This window comes from Manacus candei, unplaced genomic scaffold, assembly GCF_025592945.1.
Source record: "Manacus candei isolate 608988 ecotype Guabito, Panama unplaced genomic scaffold, ASM2559294v1 h1tg000014l, whole genome shotgun sequence".
NCBI classification, from domain to species: domain Eukaryota; kingdom Metazoa; phylum Chordata; class Aves; order Passeriformes; family Pipridae; genus Manacus; species Manacus candei.
In genome coordinates this window covers 22,288,459-22,310,547 of record NW_026138062.1, presented here as the reverse complement: position 1 = coordinate 22,310,547, position 22,089 = coordinate 22,288,459, and the positions used below count along the sequence as shown (strand labels likewise).

The window sequence follows — 22,089 nt, the reverse complement described above, 5'->3', positions numbered from 1 at the left end:
ATAGTGAACATATAACTCGATGATGTTTTTAGACCAGAGTGAAATACCACCCCTTTAGTAAAAAAAAATAAAAAAAAATCAAGAAACTCTTGACCCTCTTCTCCTTTCTCTTCTACTACACAGATGAGTATTCTGACTATTGAAGCACTAAAAATTAAAGGCACTAAAACCGTGGGAAAATATTATTTTTTTAATATCAAGCATTTTTATACAGGAACACGAAAGCCTAGTCCAAAATGTGTCTTGCTCATCTGAAGAAGGAGTCTCCTAAAACATCTCCATTAGTATCAAAATTTTTTATCTTCTTAAAAATGGGGAAAAGCTTTAGGTGTGTCAAATCCTTTTACAAACAGAGACTAAAAAAAGTGTTTACAAAACTTTTGATCATTGGTTAGGAATGGTACACCTTCTCTCTAAAACAGATTTAGATGGAAATTCTGTTTTAAAATTCCATTCACAAAGTAGTCTACTATAAAGCATTATCCATTTTTCTTTTCCACTATGAGAGACATATTTGTATTTAGGTACCCTACAACAGCATCTGGCCATGTCACTAGTGAGTCTTAAATTAAGGGAACAGAGAGTAACAACGAGTTATTTTGCATTTATGAACAATCAGAAGTAGCACAGAAGAAAGACACTGGAAACTATATTACAAATAGTCACTACAATCAAGAACACTCAGGTACAGCAGAGCTGAGCTGAATGCACTTCCAGTGAATCATTGATGTGCCTTTCAGTATGTTTCTTCCTCTTCCTCTGTTTCTCCTTAAGAACTACATTAGCACATAATATCAGGTAGATAATATGTATCCTTTGTACCATATTGATTCCCAATATGCAAATGACAATCGAGGCTGAATGAGTGGGACTTGTAAAAAAAAAAAAGTCAGAATAATCCTCTGATTCAAACAAAACTCGAAACCACTTTACACAGGAACTCCCTAATTGGAAAATTACCAGTAGACTTAATATGTCACTCAAATATCGCAAATTCAGTCCAAACTGGGAATGACATCATAAATTCCACTGACCTGGCAACGAGCAATTGCACTGAAATTACTTTAGTCAAATCTAGTAAATCAGGGTAAGTAAAGCTGTCTTTTCATCTTACTCTAACATCAGAAATACAGCTAACACCACTAGCCACAGTCAGTGACATGCAGTAAGAGAGATGTTTCTCATCAATATAGAAAGCATCTCCCAGTTGCAATCTGGTAAGAATTTGCCCAGCCAATCTGCTAATAAATTCATGGTACAACACACTCTGTGTCACTTCTCCACAAGGCAATACGTTGCAGGCAAAGAAGGGATGGTTAGCACCACCATGAATAAAGTCTGTGATTAAATCAGCTGTCAGTACCTCAGATAGCATTTGATGAGAAGGTGCCTGGAGAGAAGAGTTAATTCTGCAGCATTCTGCAACACTGGGATGTACTGAAGCTTGCAGGGACAGGTAACTACTGCTGAAAAGGATGAGTAGCAAGGAAGAATACAGTTCTGGAATCAAAGATGTCACCTACTGACTCACATCCTGGAGCCAGTGAAAGGTAGTGATGTTTACAGAATATGGAAGGCACCAAAACCAGGATGAAGTCCTAGAACACTTTCAGTTTGTCAAGGGCTCATGAGAACAGAGCCCCTCTGTAGAGAGGAGTTGTCCAGTGATGTCAAAGAAGCCCATAGCCAAAACCAAGGAAGTAGTTACATGTTTGTATTACTTTAACCTGGTTTCTTTTGAGTAAGTCAGTAGAGAAAACAAGAGGAGATTGAATGTTTCACCTAGGAGAAGGATAGGATTCTCAGTAAAATGGACTTCAGATAATTCAGGATGAAGAATTCTCATCTATAGCCAAGATGGAGCTAAATGGTCACACCAAGCTTCCAGATGCAAGCACGCCTAAACAGTGGGGTATCTGTCTGTTTTTAAGACCAAGTACTAATCAGAAATTCATTCCTGCCTAATACAGCAGACACCTCTCACTTATGGATTAGAGCGAGAGCTCACTGTCAGTCAAATAGATAACTAAGAGTTTAGCAACTCACAAAACACTATGTTGCAAAATATTAAAGTGGTTAAGTAAAAGCAGTACATTGCAATCTGAAGGAGTGAGAGACAGCCTTTCAAGGAAAGCCCTCACCCCCCCAAAAAAAAGACTTAGGGAGCCTCCAAAATAGCCAAAACCAATGCACAAATGCACAATTATCACTGAACAGAACAGTGGAACCATTAGGTTACTCAATGAGACTGAAAGAAAGGAAAGTAGATTCAGAGGTGACACAGTAAGAATGGTCTGCAGAACAATGATTGAAGAAGATAGCCTGGACAGTTCTCATGATTTAACAGCTAATGAAGGTTAAAGGGAGTCCATTGCCAAAACAGCCACAGTTATAGCGGAGACGCAGAATCCAGATGTAAAGCTCTGTTCTTGTGAAAGACATTTGATCCAGTAAGAGGGGCAGTACTGAAGATGAATGTGTGATTCATTGTCTAGGTTTTTGGAATATATTGGCAATGAAATAAAGGGTCCTAGGCAGTAAGCAAAACAGCACAGCTACTGCCATTCTGCCTGAAAGCACCTTGGACAAGACCATGAACATGAAGCAGGGAGGAGCCTTACACAATAGATATATTTGGAAGTACAGAGTCCACTGCAAAGTTGGGATACCAACCTAGATGGGCCCTTGGAGCTTTTTTACCGCTCTTTCAAAGTCTATGCTTAAAGTCCCAATAAACAGAACACTTCCCTGATGTACAGTTCTTCACTCAAATAAAACAAATGCAGGAAACGACCATCTAGCTAAGTGTATTGTCTCAGCAGAGTGGATAGAATTTGCAACAAGTAGGCTTAGATTACACCATACCTACAAAAAAGTAGAAGGCTTAAAATGAAGTTTGGTTTTTGGTTGGTTTTGTAGTGCATTTTTTGGTCCTTTTTTTTTTTTTAAACCCCACAGTATTTTGATCAAAAAGGGAACCAGAAATAAAAAAAACAACTAGTAAAAGAAAAGGGTGGACTATAAAGGAGGTCAAAGAAAAAAATCAGATTTAGTGAGAAAATTGAGAGAAACTGAGTAGTACATCATGAACTATAACCAATGAGGCCTCTTCATAGTGGGCACACACACAGCATGCAGCATTAATATGAGCATGGACATCTGACATAAAACTTCAACTGTTTTTTCAGATGGTAGATCCATTTCAGAATCACAATATGTTTAGCTCCTTATATATTACTGAATATTAGATTGCATTTGTTTTGACACACTCTCAACATAAACTAGAATTGGTCAGCAGTGTTTGACTATGTATCAAATATGGCCTCAGAGGACTAGAAAACATTTCTATCTGTGGAATGTTTCTGGTAGACAAGTGGAAATGAAGGAACAAAAAGAATAAGCATAATGGGTCCCAACCCATCCTTAGGATTTCCTGCCCCATACTAGTTGTAAATTAAATACCAGCTTTCTAGATAATGAGGTAAAAGAATGTAACAAGTAGTATTTCATTTCAACTTAGCTTTATTTTCCAAGGCTTTTAATAAAATGTTCCAAAAACTAAATATCATATAGCTTTATATCTATTTTTGGATGTACTTAAAATTTCTCTTCAATTTGTAACTGCTTCTCTTAAAGGATATTGAATGTTTTCCTTCTAGTTCAAGCACTCTAAACAGGATATAATTTTCCCATGTCACAAAAAGAAATAGAGCTCACAAGGAACCTGATGTTTAAAAGATGTTTCTCCTAGTGATTAGAAGGTATCTATTCAGTAGAAAAGCATTTTGCAGTTTTTTATTAAAAAAATGAAAAAAATGAAATGCTGTTTGCTTCCATAGTTGTAGCTGATACTTTACCTTTCGCGCAGTTTTTCATCAGAGAGCTGTAATTCTTCTTTTAAGTTTTGATATCTATCTTTCCTTAACAATCTGGTGCCGTCATACAGAGTCAGTTCTCTGTCATGTACTAGTCTGAAAATAAAGAATAAGCTTTAGCTAGCCACTGATTAATTTTTAAAATATCTATAACTCCACGTGTTTTTTTAAAAGCTATCTCAGTCAATATGGGCCACAGAAAAAGAAAAAGTTATAACAAATTCAGATGCATCCACACATGGAGGTAAAATAACATGTCTAAGTTTTAGCACATAGTCAGTTAACTTAGTTTAAACAGATATGGTAAGAATGCAAAAAATAAAAACCATCCTTCTTACCAGTGTAGTGTGCATAAATGGCATGAAACAGCTGCTTTGATATGCTTGTACCAAGTAATATACTTTTCTTTTGTTTCTTGAAGAGATATCTTTCAGTTGGATTTAATGATTAACATACATACAGACCTAGCTTTTATTTTTTCATAGGCAGAAGTTGATTAGCTATAACACATGCACACATCAGAAGAAAAAATCATAATGGAAAAGCTAAACTGATGACAAAGCAAAAACACAGTAGAATTCTCTCTTCTGCCCTTCTGCATATATATATATAAAAACAGAAAGCACAAAATGTTTTTGCTACAACTTGCTTTAAAGCTCAAGATGTCCTTTACGTTTACAAAAGGCAGTATATGATGCAGGCATATGAAACAGCAGAAAAAATGGACCTGACATTATAGATTATTATTAACATAATATTTGTTATTACTGTTTCTGTTCTGCAAAGTTTAACTAATTTTTTATTGAATTATGGAATAATGTTTAGAAATAGTTCTTTGCAATCAATATAAAGTATACTTTTACATATAATTGTAATGATCACATATTATTTAGAAGCAGAATGCACTCAAAGTATTAAAATTTTTTTGACATCTTGCATGTTCAGATCATTGTGCAAATATTACTAATTTTTAGATTTCATAATTTTAGAGTAAAATCTATCTCATTCAAAAATTCAGACTTACATTCCACAGTTAAAACAGACTTAAATTTCCCGTATTGTTGTAGACTTATAAAAAACGAAATAATTGCTTCTGCTTTGAATTACGTAAAAAAATGAGCTTTACATATTCTACGAAACTTTAACACTCAGATTGATCTTTACAGTATTCTTGAAGTTACAAAGCCATATTCACCAGAAGAACTTAACTTCTCAGTATGTATGCACTCAACAAACATATCACATGCACCCAACTCAGCTGTGCTCACATCCTGACCTTTGAAGTACAGCTAGAGTGCCAGGGTTAATTCGATGAATGCCATCAAGAATAACAAGCTTCCCTTCCAGAGCTGCAGTAACAAGTGGTGAGGGTCTCCAAGCAGTGTCTCCATTAGGAAGAGTATACCTTTGCTGTAGCAAGTCTCTAGCCGTCATATCCTGTAAGCATCAATTCATCAGAAGAATATATTTATGCTCATGCTCTATTTTTTTAATTTACAGGTACATGCTTTCTCCTTAAAAAACTGCTTTTTGTTCTTCCTTAAGGATATACCCATGGAAGATTAGCAGGAAATCTTCAATTACTTTTCCAAATAGGATTAGAAATACACACACAAATCTACACACAAAATGTTAAACAGTCTTTGGAATTTCTAGTTCTTGCCAATGCCACCTCTTTGAAACAAGAACAAAAGCCTTACTCCCCCAGCCTGCCCCTTTAACACAATACCAGCATATGACAACTTGTACACAGCTCTGTGTACAGAAGGGGGCAGTACTTTACACCTGGAACAAACAAGAATAATTTCGAGCAAAGATTTCATCATTAATCTTGAACACAGCATGATATTCCACCTCTCGGCAGGAAAATGCAGTGGAAGCATGACAGAAAAATAGACAAGGGTAAGAAAGAAGACATTAACACACATAATATCAAAAGTACATAGCATATCACAAAATAATGCTTAAGGGATAGAACAAAATCAAAGGCAAAATCTATTATATCCTCTAGCAAACATATTTTATATGTTCCATTAGAACAGTTAAGCACTAGAGTAACAAAGACATAATAGTAATTTTGTGACCTGGAAGATTAAATTCCTTCCTTGAGCTGTGCTGTGAACACAATTTAACCTAAAATCAGATGAGAATATATTTTTTATGTAGTTGTAGCTTTTGCATATGTACTTTTCACAACTACAAACCCTTTGAACTTTAAAGAATAAAAATAGAATATATTACGTCATATGCTGCCCTGAATCATTTCCTCTTTCTATATTTCCTTAAAAGCCCTAAAATAACAGGACAAAGTCTCGTTCCTTCGGTGCTTCCACATTTGTATAATCTAAAGTCTCACATTCAAATCCTCAAAACCACACCATATATTTATTGTTGCATTTCTGTCGTTTTACTGCTGTGTTTGCTCTTTTCTATTAATTAGACTAAAACTATAATATGAAACATTTTTATCAATCCTGTGTTTTCAGGACTTGCATAAGAACTGCATTCTGCAGCTAGTAAATGCTGTAACTGAATAATTAACTAACACACGTTTTATAATTCAGAGAACTATTTCATCTCTAGAGAAATGAAACAGCATAGAATATGAATTGACTGAGAGCCTAGTATGCTATATAGCATGTCCATCTCTAATTCCAACAACACTTGAGAACCATGCATTAATTTTCTGGAGATAAACTCAGAAGTGTATTTTGCTGCAAGATATTTTCTGAAATATAAAATGAATATTTATATTGTGATTTAAATGGTTGAATATTATTCAATTTAGGGACACATTAAAAGAAATATCGTTGCTAACACCTGCAGTTTTTGTAAAGGACTTATTTTATGGCTAAGTACTTGCCAGGTGACTTATTGTTTTTATTTATTCACTCTTACCCAATTTTTAATAAATTTTATTCAAATAATTTCATCTGTGATATTAAAAATAGTCTTATAATACTCTAATACTGAAAAATGCCTCCCTTTGGAGGGGAGAATAAGAATTAATTTTGCCTCTTATTTTGGACAAAGCAATGGCAACAATATATTGCCATATAAACAAAAAGCTTATTTTAATTTGTAACAGTCATTGTAACTTAAGCGGTTTACACTGCATTGTTTATTTTCTAAAATAGCTTGTATTCGGGGGGGAAAAAGGACGTTTAGGAGAGAAAACAAGTAGGGTAACTTCTGTTCCATTCCCTTTTAGCAGCTATACCAATACAAGCCTCCAACCTAGGCATTCTTCATGGCTCACAGTACTAATCATGTTCTTGGCAATTATGAGGTGAAAAATCTAAGTTTCCTGCTTTTCACGCCAACTTGGACTCATCATTTGTTAGTCTTTCTCAAATACAAAATTGGAAGGATTTTGTAAAGAAAAATTATGAGGTCATACAAATAAAAAAAGTCCTAGAAACGAAAACATCTCAGTACACAAACACTAGTGATGTGCTTAAAAGACTGTTTTTGCTGCAGAAGAAAAGGAGCAAGTTGCTGGAAAACTGTTATAAGTCTGACTGTTACTTTTTTTTCCTCTGAAACTCTGGGAGGAGAAAATCTTATATTTTATGCTATTTAAACTAAAAGTTCCTTAGATACAGTCCACAAAGAACTAGCTGGCTGCTGCTCCTTATCTGCTGTTGCTTATCTGCATTAAGAGACAAATTAAAAACAAACCTTTCCTAATCAGGATGAGTTTCCTTTCTCAGCAATTTGCCTACACGGAATTGCATATAATGAGAAATCTGTATACTGATGTCAGATATCACAAATGAGACAGGAACTGTTCTCTGAGCCAGCTATTAGTATATGATGATCTAGGTTCTCAAAAGGTTTGGTTTAGGTAAATTTGATTCTCATCTCACAACATAAAAGCTTTTAGAGTTGGGTTTTTTTACGAAATCAATATATAGAGATAGGCCTTTTCACACTTTTCAAACCCTTAAACCAACTTCAGATGCAAAGAATGATGAAGCAAATATTAAAAGTAAAGATCATACATATATAAAAAAATCCAAGAATTCATTTCTTCACAGAGCCTGAAGAAAAACAGTGCTATTGCCTCAGACCCAGGGTAAGTGCCCCACTACTCATTTTTGTGCCTGCAGAAATCACTGGAAAATAAAAATGAACCACAGGACAAATAAAAACCTCCTTAATTTTTGAAATGGATTTAGGACAATATGATGTCTCTCTGAAAAAAAAAGAAACAAAAAGATGCTCTTTTGAATCAAAGTAGAAAAAAAATGCTAGATTTACAGCATTATCAAACTTTTCATAGTCTTCATTGCTGAATTAGTATATGAACTTAACACCTGTTGTCATTAAATTATCCTATTACTTTGCTATGCAAAGCCCCTGATACGTTATTACATATTTTGAGAAAAACAAATGCATTTGGAAATTCTATTTATAGCTCAGATGCATTCAATAGTATTTTTATACACTGCTCCTTGTAAAAACTATTGAGTTTATGTAACATATTACATATTAGGAAACATCTACACATGTGGATCTCACGTTGACTTGGCTACACAGGAATTTATAGTGAACAAGCAGCTCACAGTCATTTGTTTGCTTCAGTGATATTGTCTGGTATCACCAAAAGCCTCTCTGTAAAACTCCTTTGCCCTTTGAACTTGATCAAACCCTGGTGAAACTGAAACAAAAGGTTACTTCCGTGGGAAATACTTCAAATCCTTTGCCTAGATTTCATTTTTGTAGGAATTACAGATCCCTTTGAAAGAAAGATGTTTACTAAACAAATAGTTCCACTGTCAGTTCTGCTCATATGCCTCCAAAAAGGAAGTCTTCTGCTCATATTCATCACAGCCATACTAATTAAAGGTAGGAAGTTGAAAAACAGTGGCCATGTTTTTAACCAAATAATTGTCTATTTTGCTGGTGAATACCCAATATTGTGTGCAACAAATCCAGGGTTAGGGTGTGTTTGTCCTTTAGCAGGTTTGTCAAGCTGCAAAAGCTATTTTCCTGGGATGATTTAAAAATATGTTTACAGTGACAAGTACAGAGAGAAGTACGCATACTGGCTGGACACACAGTTCTGGCTCAGAAACTATACATTTATCTTAGTAGACCACTATACAAAAGATAATAGGTGCTGCTGGGAATCCAAGTATATTACTACAAATGTAACATTGCATTGATGAGGATATGTAGCTTTGGAACCCAAATCTGCTCGCACCTGACCATGTAAAGTTAAAGCATTAGAAAAGGGCAGAAGTCATCTGTCTGACTCCAGCTACGCAGATAGAGTTTCAAAGTCTGTGCCCTTATCATCTGAAGCCATATAGGGGGAAGGAAAAGCAGTGGGATCCTGTCTGGGGAGGTTCTCAACAGTGCAAGAAAGCATAAAATAGACTGCCTTTTTTCATCATCATCATCATCATCATCAGTATTTGTCTTTTCTATATTCTCTCACTTTTTTTCTATTTCAACCCTTCAGCCTCATCACCCATTTCTGTCAGTGCCTCTCCCCACACGCCATTATACTTCCAAATCAGACACCACTGCCATTTCTTCCTTTGGAGGTCTCCATGCTGTCTGGGAAAAATGTAAAGCAGAGAAGGACGGAAGAAAGAGACCAATATACTGCATTAAATCTGATGTTAATGTTTCCCTGCAGCATTGCCAATTATCACTCACAATTGTAAATCCTGTGATATTTGGTGTATTTTGACTCAAAAGGCCATACGAGACTCTTGACTTCATATTTTATCTGAATGTTTCCATTCCTCACGGTTGTGGAGAAAGCCTTACACTTGATCTCTCTCTGCGTGAAAAGCTAGCAAATTAATGAATTCTACTTTTAAATCTTGTAATTTTCAGTTTATGCCATGAGGTTAGAGTGTATTACAGTCTAAGACAGACAGTTCTTTCCAAACATGTACTGAGCGGTCACTGGCTATGACATGGCTTGGCTATGACAGAGCTTGGGTTTGCAAAAAAACTCAACACCTCCAGTGGTGTGAGAAAGTCTGAAGCACTGTTCAGATGAAATACAAGGGAAAAACCCTAAATGTACAGCAGCCCTGCTGTGCCTTGTTTATCATACTCCAAGACAACAGACAACTCCAAAATCTTCTTTCCCTTATTATTCTACATGTCTAATCCCCCGGAACCACTACTACTACTACTTCTATGTTAATCTTTTTTAATAAAAACTTTACAATTTACTCAGTAAAAACATTCACACTGCCCTTACTTTTTAAATTACTGTAAATGTCTTTTCACATGAAAAATGCAGCTAAATTTTAAGGCAACTATGTCAACTGCCTGTGCATGTCTCAAACTATGTTAGCACACACTTCACCCCAAATTTATCTTGAAAGCCACGCTTGTACTAAGACACAACATAAATAAATTAGCATCAATTAGGTTAAGGATGGAAGACTACTGTCTGTTTGCTATAGTATCTATGAATAATGAAGTTAATATTCATTGAATACAATATGTATATATTACATTTAAACACCAGTCCTTGTTTTTCATTTCTAGGATGCAATATTTTTACACATGGAACTTCAACTTCTAATCTCTACTGCAACGCAGTCCCACCACAATTGTAATCAGATTAAACATAAATATAAAAAAAGAAAAGGCACTGAATTTATAATATTGATTAAAATTCCACATCTTGCACATCAGAAAAAAAAACCATATAAGAGGATATTAGGATATCTTGACAGAGGAGACACATAAAAAAACCAAAGATAGATTAAGCCTATGTTACATGAAGAATAACTTTTAAAAAATTCCCCAGAAACATAAACCCCATGGTGCATTCTTAATACCAAAAAGAAATTATCTGCCATAACTATATAAAAATTGTGCTGATATTGCAGAATTTCATTATAAGATTAAATGGTATATGGACCAAGAACAAAAAAGGAACTGCAAAAGGTCTTCCAGAGGCATTCAACATGCATGAACTACAGTGGTCACTACTCTGACCCAAAGGCAGGAAACATACTTCAAAATGGAAAAAAAAAAATCCAAAAAGGAGAAGACACAAAAGACAAAGTTTTCTTTACAACATTGAATGCCAAAGCACAGAATGAGTTGTCAGTTCTCTGTGGCGAGAAGAAAGACCATTGTGTTAGATGATTCACTATACATTTTACTTAGATTATCTCTTTTACATTCACAATGAACTCAATAAAATTGAAGGAAAGCAGTATCAGGATCAGTTTATATGTAATAACATTGTACTATCTATATTGCTGCACTGTACTCCCTCTATTTTGGCCTGCAGTAAGAAGAGACTTGAGCATTCTAACACAGAGTGTAAAAAATGCTCTATAATAATCAGAAGACTTTGCTATCATTGAAATCTTTGCTTCCTTTATTGTTTTAACCCATGTTTTAACCTACGTTTTATGAACATAGCTGCAGCTTTTAAAGTCACTGATTGAGAAGAACAGGATACACAAAGAATCAAGGTCTGTGTATTATACTTGAGATCATATTTAAAGCATGATCATCAGCAGATAGTTTCCTTACCTGGTAAAGCATGATAGGTTCTATGCTATATCCTAGTATATCAGCAAACTCCTTAGCAATAACAGTTTTGCCACAGCCCTAAAAAGTAAAAAAATAAGAATTAGATTATATTCTAAGGATCATGAGGAAAGGGGGAGAATTGAAATTTAAATTCTTACTTTTCCTCCAATTAAGCACATATCTTTAACCATATGGGATTGCATCATTTCTGCCAACAGTTGATTATGGCTGGAAGTCCTTATGAAAGTATCTGATCGAGGATGATTTTTTAACAGTCCAGTTCCAGCTGGAACCTATAAGAAAAAAAAGAATCATAATCCTAAATAAGCTACACCATGATAATGCTAGGCTTTGTGTAGACTAGGTGACACTTGTCCAAAACTACTGTAATATTTTGTTGATAATTGTCATCCATCAAACTTGGAATCGTCACTGTCACAAAATTTAATCATATAATTTCTGATAGACAAAGTCCTTCACATCTCCTTTGTCTACACTTCATGAAAAAGATTAACAAAATGTGAATCAATTCAATTGCACCTTTGGGGTCTGTGAAGAACTTTAGGCTTTTTGTGCTAGAGACAAAATAAAAAAACCCAATATTCACTGCTCATCAGAGAAACACAGAAGAGAAAGAGCAATTAGTATTGTGAAAATCTGAAGGAGCTACTTTGACCAGAACCTTGGAGAGTTTCACCACATTAAGGCACTTGCTCTGTTTCCACTTCCTGTTCTAGTCTGATAACTGTTTCATCTGCAAACTTCTTATGCCCTCCTGTTCCCAGAGACATTCTGTAGACATACTTTCAGAAGGCATCACCTATATGTCAAATGAAAACAAAAATCTTTGCCTCAGAAAAGAGTTGAACCAGATTCCTACAGATTCACCTTTTCCTGAAAAATTCCCATTTGCTGTTGTTCCCCTTTTAACTTTGTCATGGTACAAACTCTCTGAGGATATTCCTCACCAATGTTACTGTGATCTCTCTGACTCACACTAATTCACCTTTACAGACTCTCTAGACCCTCCAATTTCAACATTAACTTCAAATTCTCAGATCAGCATCTGTTTCCTGAATAAGAACTTATTTCACTCCCTAGCAGGTCATAAACTTCATTGGAAGAAACTCAAATTAATCATATTTGATGTGATTACTTTGTTCCACTTTTTCAACATCCTGTGTCTGAACATTACTAAGCACTCATTAGATTTTATTTGAAGTGTAAACAAAGACAGACTATTGTTTTTACTAAAAGAAAAAGCGAAAGCAGCATCAAGAGCATCATAAGTACTCTCTGCTATTCTAATCCAACTAAAAGAAAAAAGAAATTCAGAGGCTTTTTTTTTTATCCAAACTGCAATGATTCACATGGAGGTATGAGTTTATCTAGAAATAAAATCTTGTACATTCATAAACTAATATTCCAATATCTAAATGCATTTCCAGTAAATATCATGTATTAAAAAAAATTCAAATTACTTTCAGTATCAAGTGTAAGTGTCAAATTCTTGATGAAAACAAGTTACTGATTTTTAAAAACATATTATGGTTTGATGAATATAAATTCATACCTGGAATGTCACTTCTTTTTCACCAATTTGGACAGTTACATCAGCTTTGAAGGGTTTGTTTCCATGTACACTTTCTACTTTAGTAATCTTTCTGGGAATCAAGTGGTTTTCTGAATCTTGAAGCTCAAAACGCTGTAGAATTAAGAGGTGAGGAAATTAGTTACTGAATACAACTTTCTGGTTTTTCAAACTGTTCCTTCCAAAGCAATACCAGAAGTTCACAATGAATTGTTTGTGAAGTCCTAAATCCACTTACTTTACTTCAACTTTTACTTTACATACCTGTGATCACATTTTTGATGGCCTATGTATTTTACATTTAAAACCAAGGCAAAGAGATTGTACACCATCTACTTAGTGAGACTGTAGTGACAGATGTAAAGTGAAACTGTCACATGGTGACTTTGCCAAGTCTTAATCTGACAGTCCAAAACAACATGAGAAACGAATGATTGCCTTTAGCAAGTGTAATAATAGATCACCTATCTTTGCAGGTCATTATAACCAATTGCAGATTTAAACATCTGACTACCAATAAAAATAACCACCAAACATGACGTTTACTTAGCCTCACAGCTGCCTTATACAATGAAAACTGAGGACAACCTGTACAAACTAAGCCTTCAGCATGTTCTGGTATATCAAGGACATAAAATGGGACATTTGTCTTCTCAATCCTCTTTTGAGCATTATACTCTCTTATTTTGTGCTGTACATAGAAAGCATGGAAACCATCCAAAAATGTTGGGGAAGGAGAGTCATACTGGGGAGTTTATGCACAAAACCCCTAATAACCAAAACTACTGAATTCATAGAGTCATTTTATTCAACAGAGCGAAAGCTGAGTAAACAAGAGAAAAAGGAATATTATCCAACCCCTTAGAATTCTTAGAAAAAAAATTTTTTAAACAGAAGTCACTAATGTAAAGTAATTATTAAAAAACATGTAGTTTTATTACTACTAGGCTTCATAGCACTGCTGATTAAAGTTTAGAAAGAAAACTGAGATGGGTTTTTACAAACACTTTTGCTCTTCATCACTTCATAAATTCCCTTTCTGGAACAAAACCCTACTAAAATTTTATGTTTAAACATGTATTTAAGATAAATATGCTTTAGTAAAGGGCTGTGCCCAATTATATTCTTATTGTAACAGCTGAGTCTACTTCTGATACCATTAAATGCTTAAACAACAAAAGAGGATAGGAATGTCTACTGAGTAGTATCTCAAACTATGCTTCTAAGAAATGCTCCAATTAGGATTTTGTGAAAGGAACTACCAGATGTTCTCAGTCTTATCTTCATTAGGAAATTACAATATTCTTACAAAGTTAATAGCATTTTGGATAGAGTCAAAGGCGCTCATACACAAAATTGCAAACTGCTTGTACGCTAAAATCCCTTACCAATGCAAGAAAATAACTGTGAGTGAGTAAGAAAATTATCTGCACCAGCAGGCTCTGCATCAAATAACAAAGATTTGGAGACAGCATCGGCAGACCTTGTATACAAAGGTCTTGGGAGCGTAAAATTTCTACAGTGTTTTTTTGTTTGGTTGGAGTTTTTTGTTTTGGTGGGGGTTTTTTGTTTGTTGTTGTTGAGGGTTCTGTAGCCAGCATTTTAGACCCTAAGTCAGGACAGTGAAAAAGGACTGTCTATGTGCAGAATGTTACTGAATTTATATAACTTAAATTCATCTTACTGAATTTGTACAATTTGAATTCATCACATGTAACCACATAGATGCTGCTGAACTGAATACTGTAGTAATTAAACAAGTGACCACACTTACATCTGAACAGGACCAGCAAACAAAACTGTCTGTGGTTTTCACAGCAAGACAGATCTCTTTGACGCAGTTCTTCATTTAGAATTATGATAGGCAGATATGGAATCAGAGTGGTATGAAATGGATGTACAACACATTAAATATACCTCTGCTGAGCCAGAAACAACTTCCTCTACAAAATATTCAAGCTGATAGCTTCAAACGAATAATATTTGTGGCTTGAAATACATTCAGTATTAGAAAGCTTGGGAGATACTGGAGTATGAGATACTCCCATGAGAAGTGGGCAGTCTCATTGACTGAGACTCAAAAGAAAAGCAAAAAGAATAGACTAACCACCAAAAACCAAGGAAGTGGTTTGGCAGTCCTTAATCGTCAGGCCACATTCTGCATGCTTAGAAACATGTGAGAAAAGGCAAACTGTAATAATTAGAAAAAAATGAAACAAGAATTCTGACTACTTGGAAGTATCTAATGATTGGTAATGTCTCAAAATGGAAATTGCAAGGAATACACTGGCAATCCAGCTGGTCAAAGGAACAGAGAGTTTAAATGAGTAGTAGTTGCAGATGACCACTCTGCTGAACCCACAAGGCAGCTAAGTTATTCAAAAGAGGCATCCAAAGGCTGGAAGATTCTCTGCATGGGAAGGAAAGAGAATTTACCAAATAATAAGAGAACTGAACTGCTTCACAAGAAGCAAAATATGAACTGCAAGTGCAAGATGGGATGGATAGATAGATGAAGTCTGACAGATTCCACTACAGTGGTATGTATTGGCACCAGCAGCATCCATTAACACAAACCCCTAAAGATTATAAAATACTTTGGAAGGAGCAAGAGAGAAACAAATCCTTCCTTGGAACAAAATTTGCAAAAGAAATACCTGAGAAGTGAATAGAATTCTTCTGAAGAAGGATTATTCTTGTCTACACAAGAAATAAGATTCCAGTTTTCTGAGCTATTAGGCCACTCTCTGTGAGAGTGCCTACGTAATGTGAAGATTCCCCACTGCAAGGCAAGGAAACAGTTTCTGAGGAGGAGGTCAGGTAAGATTAAAGTGGGTGAGCAAGTAATAGAAAAATAGGTAAAAGGAACAAAAAAGCTTTATTTGATACAAGATCAAGACAGTAAACACAGAATTAATCAAAACATGAAAAAAGTGAAGAAAAATTCTAGGGCCTTAGAATGAAGTTAAAAGCTTGGATACAGGCTAAAATAGACTTGCTCATTTATTAAGACAAATCTGATCTATATGCTATCTCTAAAATCTTGTGGAAAGATTCTCCTGATTAAACTGTACAAAAGTCCAAAAAGTGGGTGTTGCCTACTCGTTCAAAGAGGTACAGGTATGTGAGAATTAAAAAGAGCAAACCCAAAATATCCAATGACTTTCAGTAAAATACTGCAAGTTTATGCGACAAGGAAGAAATAACTATCAAAAAGTTGGAGTCTCTTATGAGCCACCAAACTCAATCTAAATGAAGATGACCAGTTTTAAAAAAGCCTGTTACTGTTCTACTAACAGATAGAAGTCTATTTTCACACAGATGAAGGTTCTTATGGGCAACTTCAATTACCCTGAACTGTGGTGGATGGGCAACACAGTGTGGCACAGAATCACAGAAGGAGTCAGGTTGGAAGGGACCACGTAGGTCACCTGATCCAACCTCCCAGCTCCAGCAGGGTCATCCTAGAGTACATTGCATGGGACTGTGTTAGATGGTTCTTGAATATCACCAATGAGGGAGGCTCCACAACCTCTCTGGGCAATCTGTTCCACTGCTCAGTCACCTGCACAGGTAAGAAGTTCTTCCCCATGTTCAGGTGGAGCTTCCTGTGCATCAGTTTCTTCCTGTTAACTCTTGTTCTGTTGTTTAGCACCACGGAGAAAAGCCTGGTTCCATCCTCTTGACACCCTCCCTTCAGATACTTAGAGACATGGATGAGGTCCCCACTCAGTCATCTCTTCTCGAAGCTAAGCAGGCCAGGTTTCATAAGAGATGCTCTCTTATTGCCCTTTGCTGAACCCACTCCAGGAGCTCCATGTCTCTCTTGCACTGAGGAGCCCAGAACTGGACACAATACTCCAGATGTAGCCTCCCCTGTAGAGTAGAGGGGTAGGATGACCTCCCTCGAGCTGCTGGCAATGGTTTTCCTAATGCACCCAAGAATACCAGTGGCTTTCTTGGCCACAAGGGCACACTGCTGGTTCATGGATAGCTTGTTGTCCACTAGGGCTCTCAGGTCTTTCTCCGCAGAGTTAATCTAGATTTCTGAGGCTGCTTGGAATAATGTCTCAGCACAGGCACTGCACTGGCTAGGGAGGGGTGATGCACAGACAGCTCCCACTATACACAAACAAGGAACAGTTGGTCACGGATGTGGCAATCAATCACAGCCTTGGTTGTAGCAACTATGAAATAATGGAATTCAAAATCCTGAGGGGCAGTGATGAAGGCAAGTGACAAATGACTTCAGATACTGGATTTGAGGCCATATTGGCTTCTTCAGAGAAGTAATAGAAAAGACCCCACAGGAGTCACCTTTGACAGTTCAGAAAAGCTAGCAGCTCATTAAGGACAATGTCCTTCAAATGGAAGGACTGTCCATACCAAAACTCAAGAAGACAAGTAGAAGAGCAGCCTAGTTACACACGGAATAGAGGACTGAACTCCAAAGCAAAAAGGCAGTATATGGAGGGGGGATGTGTCAGCAGGGATGGGCTAGAAACATTTCCCTGACACATAAGCTTGGTTTTAGGGAAACCAAAAATTCACTAGTTAGCTACAAAGTTGGTTATTTCCAAATACGCACATTCAAATAACATCTAATTTTTAGCACCGAAAGAGCTGGGTAAGATGATCTAAGCTGTGAATGCTAATATTCAACAACACCCATAACTCCTATAACGTATTAAAAAATGAAAGAAAGCAGACACCGTGCTTATGCTTTAAAAGAATAAGTGGAATAACCCAGCGTAATTAGACTTTGTCAGCTATTACCAAACATCAATAAACCAACAAAACAGATCTGACCAACAACAAGCAAAAAAAGGGTAACACCAAACAAATCCATAGACCATTATAATCTACAATTATGCTATACTGAATGTATTTTGTGCATGTCATATCTATAGCCCTTTTAGTATCTTCTCTTAAAAGTCAAATGCCAGAGGTGTTTTTTAAGAATTTGACTACTTTAACCATATAAGCAGCTACTTTCAAGTTAATTAACCACTTATTATATAATGAGGATTCTTCTGGAGCCTTTAACTGAGGTCTAAATATTCCAGACAACCTAGAGGCTTCACCTTTCACTATAACAAAATTTACTAGCTTATGAAGGTTTTAAAAAATACTATGATGAAGATTTTAAGCATCAGCAATAATGTAGCCATTTAGTTTACTTTAAATTTCTTTTTTATGCAAAAGTAGCAAAGTAACATTAGTCAAAGAACTACTGCCATAATCCATCACTCCCTGGAATTACAATACTTACTAAAAGTAAATGCAATACTTACTTTTAACATGTCTTTGACTGCAGTCCTGCCTTCCTTTCCAAGGAAAATATTATAGGGGTAAAGTCGGTCAATAACATGCTGGACTGACATCATAGGAAAGGAATCCTAATTCAAATTTAAAAATATAAATTAAAAAAATTATAGGCTCATTCTGTCACCGGCCATTAAACAAAAAATCTTACATAGCTTTGAAATTAAAATAAGACTGTAAGGGCAATATACAATGACCACTATAAACAGTACTCAATTAATTGTCAAAACAGAAATTTCTCAGGTGTAATTCAATGTAATGTAAACGTCCATAGCAGATTAGAAGAACTATGTCCTAAAATTTATTTTCTTTCCTGTGCATAAATGGAAGTTATGGTGATGGGCTCAGATACCAAAAGACATATATGGCCAAGAGAGATAAATCCCACTACCAGTAACTGAGTTTCACTAGAAAAGAATCAGTATGACAAGAAATCTGTATTACAGTAAGGATCTACTTGTGTACACAATGATGTGTACATTCACAGAAATTTAGAAGATTTAATTTTGATTCTATTATATTGTACAGGTTCTATTTACCAAATCTGTGCATAGACATTTCTGAGCAGCTTGACTAAAACTGTTCTGTTTTGAAGTAAGTTACTAAGTATGCTTCCACTTTCTATACAAAATTGAAAACAAAGGGCTTTTTTACTTTTTTAAAAGTTGTTAGTTTTAAGTACTAACTCTTCTGTCAGGTGCTGCGAACTAGATGAAGATTTTATTATTTTGCTGCAGTAACAGAAAGAAAGAGAAATGAATTTATGACTACTCAAGAAACTATGCATAAAGCCTTTTGTGGTATGAAAAAAGGGTTTCAAACCCCCTAAGTTAAGTATTGATTGTTTGCTTCAATAACGACTTGCAAATATTTAAGGACTACTTGTGTGTAACACTAGTGAAAAACAGTCACTGGGCTGGCACTATCTTTTTAAGCCTTCATCAAAGTGAATATTATAATTCAAATGAAACCAACTGATTTTCAGTTACACACTTGGATTTACATTACTGAAAGAAAGTTCCTTGGAAATGAAACCAGGAGACGCATACTCTATGAAATGTGTAATTCAATTTATATTTATAAGCAGTAATAGATTTATATTATTTATAATGTTCCACATTAAAAAAAAAACCTGTAAAAATAAACCATTTAATGCACTGTAGTAAATGTACTGCTTCAAGGATCAGGGAGCCCTTTATTGCATTTTAAAAGCCTTCCGTCTATATATAAAGACATACCATGTAATTTGTCCACATTATCTCAAATGAATAATAATTACAATGGCGTGTATAAAATTAGCCTTTTCAGAACAGGATCCTATTAAAAAATTCTCCTTTTCAGCAGGCAGGAGTTTTCAAGCCAAGATATATGTTTTAGGACTGTGTGAATCCATGACAGAAGATAAGAAACTACTCGCTACAATACATTCCCTCCTTCCCTCCACACTTTTAAACAGTTAAACCAGCCAAGCTAGAAGCAGAGGATGGCACTGACCCAGCACATGAAGGAAAAATGCTGTAGCTAGTAATCACTGAGAACAGTCAGCTTAGAAAACCAAGTGATTAAAACTAATTCTAAAAGAAACAGTTTTCATCTACCTAAAAAAGACACTGTCATACAATGATAGTTTACATTCTCTAATGCAAAATAAAATGCTTCCTTCATTCCATAGTTTAGGTAATAGCTTAGGGCTCATTTTGTTTCTGTTACTCTGAAAGCCATCTGGCATTCATTTAAAAATAATTTTTCACCATGGGGCTCAAAGAATAAAAAGTTGCAATTTATTTTAAAATCCAACACGTATTTCTTTTCTAAAGCCCTCCAAATCCTGCTTCATTTCACTGAACTTGAATTTTAATGAGTTCTACATCTAATGTAGGATCACAAATTCAGAAAATAAATTATGTCTGTAAGCATCCAGCACAACTGAGGGGACTGAGCACCACAGTAACTATATTTCAATGTATATAATCCAATAAAACATGTAGAAAGTGATCTGCTGCTGAGCAGTACCATAGGTAGAAGGACTGCACATGAGACAACAGAGAACTATCCCGAGATCCTTCTACAGACTCCTGCACCTTGGAGAGAGGGTTTGAGAAACTGTCCTTGTACTTTACCCTCCTAGGCTGACCATATCTTACTGCATGCAAAAGGGCACCAACCCCTCTCTCTCTTCATACAGATCTCATCTCCCTGACTTCCTTCAGGAGGCACCTTCCATTCTGACTTTGGCTTTTTACCATGTAATTATAAAGTCCAAGAGACAGAGGACTATCTGGGAAAGCAGAAGGACTGCCACAGCTTTATTCCTGATCTGCCTGATCTGTCACTGTAAATTCAGCAGGTGTACAGTTGCGTATTTCCTTATGAACTGCAGGTGTCAGGAAGCACTGCATCTTCAAGTGTGCAAAACCTGCCTCTTCACGTAACCCTCCATTTCCATGTTTATTCTAAATCCATCAGACCACCCAAAGACCTAATGTAGGCTTCATCTCAGACAACGTAACTGTTTCCTCCACCCACATTTGAATAGTTTCTTGAGTCCTTTAACATATCAGTTGGAGAACAATAGGTGTCTTTGTAATGTGATCAATCTGATTTAAAGCATAACATTAAATCCAAAGCACTTTTAGGTTGTGCTTTTTATTTCTCTCCAGTGACTACCTGAGTGCTGCCAGGTAAACCATAGATGCCCCTGAAGTCAGGTAACATGATTCACCAGAGAGGAAAAAATAATAAATTGAGCGCTAAGATACATTTAATCACAGTACAAATTTTATGTCATATCATACTTCATCTTTCAATGTTATGCTATATGCTTGGTTAAAATATTATCCAGAGACATCTGAGTGAGACTTTTCTTCCTCAAACTATTCTTAGTTTTTTCAGGTTTCCTTTTTAAATATTCATGTTAATCTTCTTCTGACAAGATGAATAAACCAGATCTGAGAAATTTTAAGCCCATACAGTTTCACAGCATGTGTATGCACATACCAAAATCTGAACGGCAGCCGATAAGCTGTCTAAAGGAAAATCTGGAAGTCCCAGTGTAGAAGATTCTTGAGAGCAGAGAGTTGTAGCAAAAGACAGGAGCTGAGAAATTCTGCATAGGAAAAAGAATTACAGAGTTTTATACATGCTATCTATATTTAAAATACTAAAGCATAAAAAGTTAAATACAGTTAAAGATGCTGGAACTACTTCTGAGAGCAAACAAGTAAGGTGTAACTGAAGTTCTAAAGCATGAAGGCTGCATACAAAAAGCAGTGTGAGCATATACCCACTCATAAAAAAAATTTCTTCAGTTCCTGTCTCTATGCAGTGATAGAGAAGCAAAAATAGCACGGAATCCTGCAAGGACATCACTTATTCATTTTTTCAATTTTTTTTTAATTATGAAAAATTACCTCTCTGTGGAAATGTTTGATCCAATTGAATATAATAGCTGAAGATGGTCCTGAAAATAGAACATAAAATCACAGAATAAATTAATTTTGGGATCATATTGTGGGTCACAGGTCATGATATATATGGCATTTTCTATCTTTTCCTATAATTTAGACGTGAGGATTCTACTCACTCCTTGTCATAGAATTAATTTTATTTAAGAAAAAAAAATCAAATTCTTATATGTTTTACAGAAGTTACTTTTCTGCTGCAGCATTCCATGGCAACTCTAAACCTGCATCTCAGGAATATATTATTAAAAATGTACTTTGATATAAATTCATAAGTCAAGAATTCTTTTCAGAGGTGAGGTAAGTAAAA

General features: G+C 35.5%; 1 protein-coding gene across 1 annotated transcript in view; it reads right to left on the bottom strand.

The window, feature by feature from the left end:
* Window positions 1-22,089, bottom strand: part of VWA8 (von Willebrand factor A domain containing 8) — a 185,190-nt gene that overhangs the window by 123,351 nt on the left and 39,750 nt on the right. The window contains exons 7-14 of the mRNA XM_051778665.1: window positions 21,729-21,778; window positions 21,316-21,424; window positions 18,288-18,392; window positions 12,976-13,107; window positions 11,561-11,695; window positions 11,403-11,480; window positions 5,152-5,312; window positions 3,858-3,971 (exon numbers count right to left, since the gene is read on the bottom strand). Of these exons, the coding sequence (XP_051634625.1) occupies window positions 3,858-3,971; window positions 5,152-5,312; window positions 11,403-11,480; window positions 11,561-11,695; window positions 12,976-13,107; window positions 18,288-18,392; window positions 21,316-21,424; window positions 21,729-21,778 (884 nt within the window). The remainder of the gene's footprint in view (window positions 1-3,857; window positions 3,972-5,151; window positions 5,313-11,402; window positions 11,481-11,560; window positions 11,696-12,975; window positions 13,108-18,287; window positions 18,393-21,315; window positions 21,425-21,728; window positions 21,779-22,089) is intronic.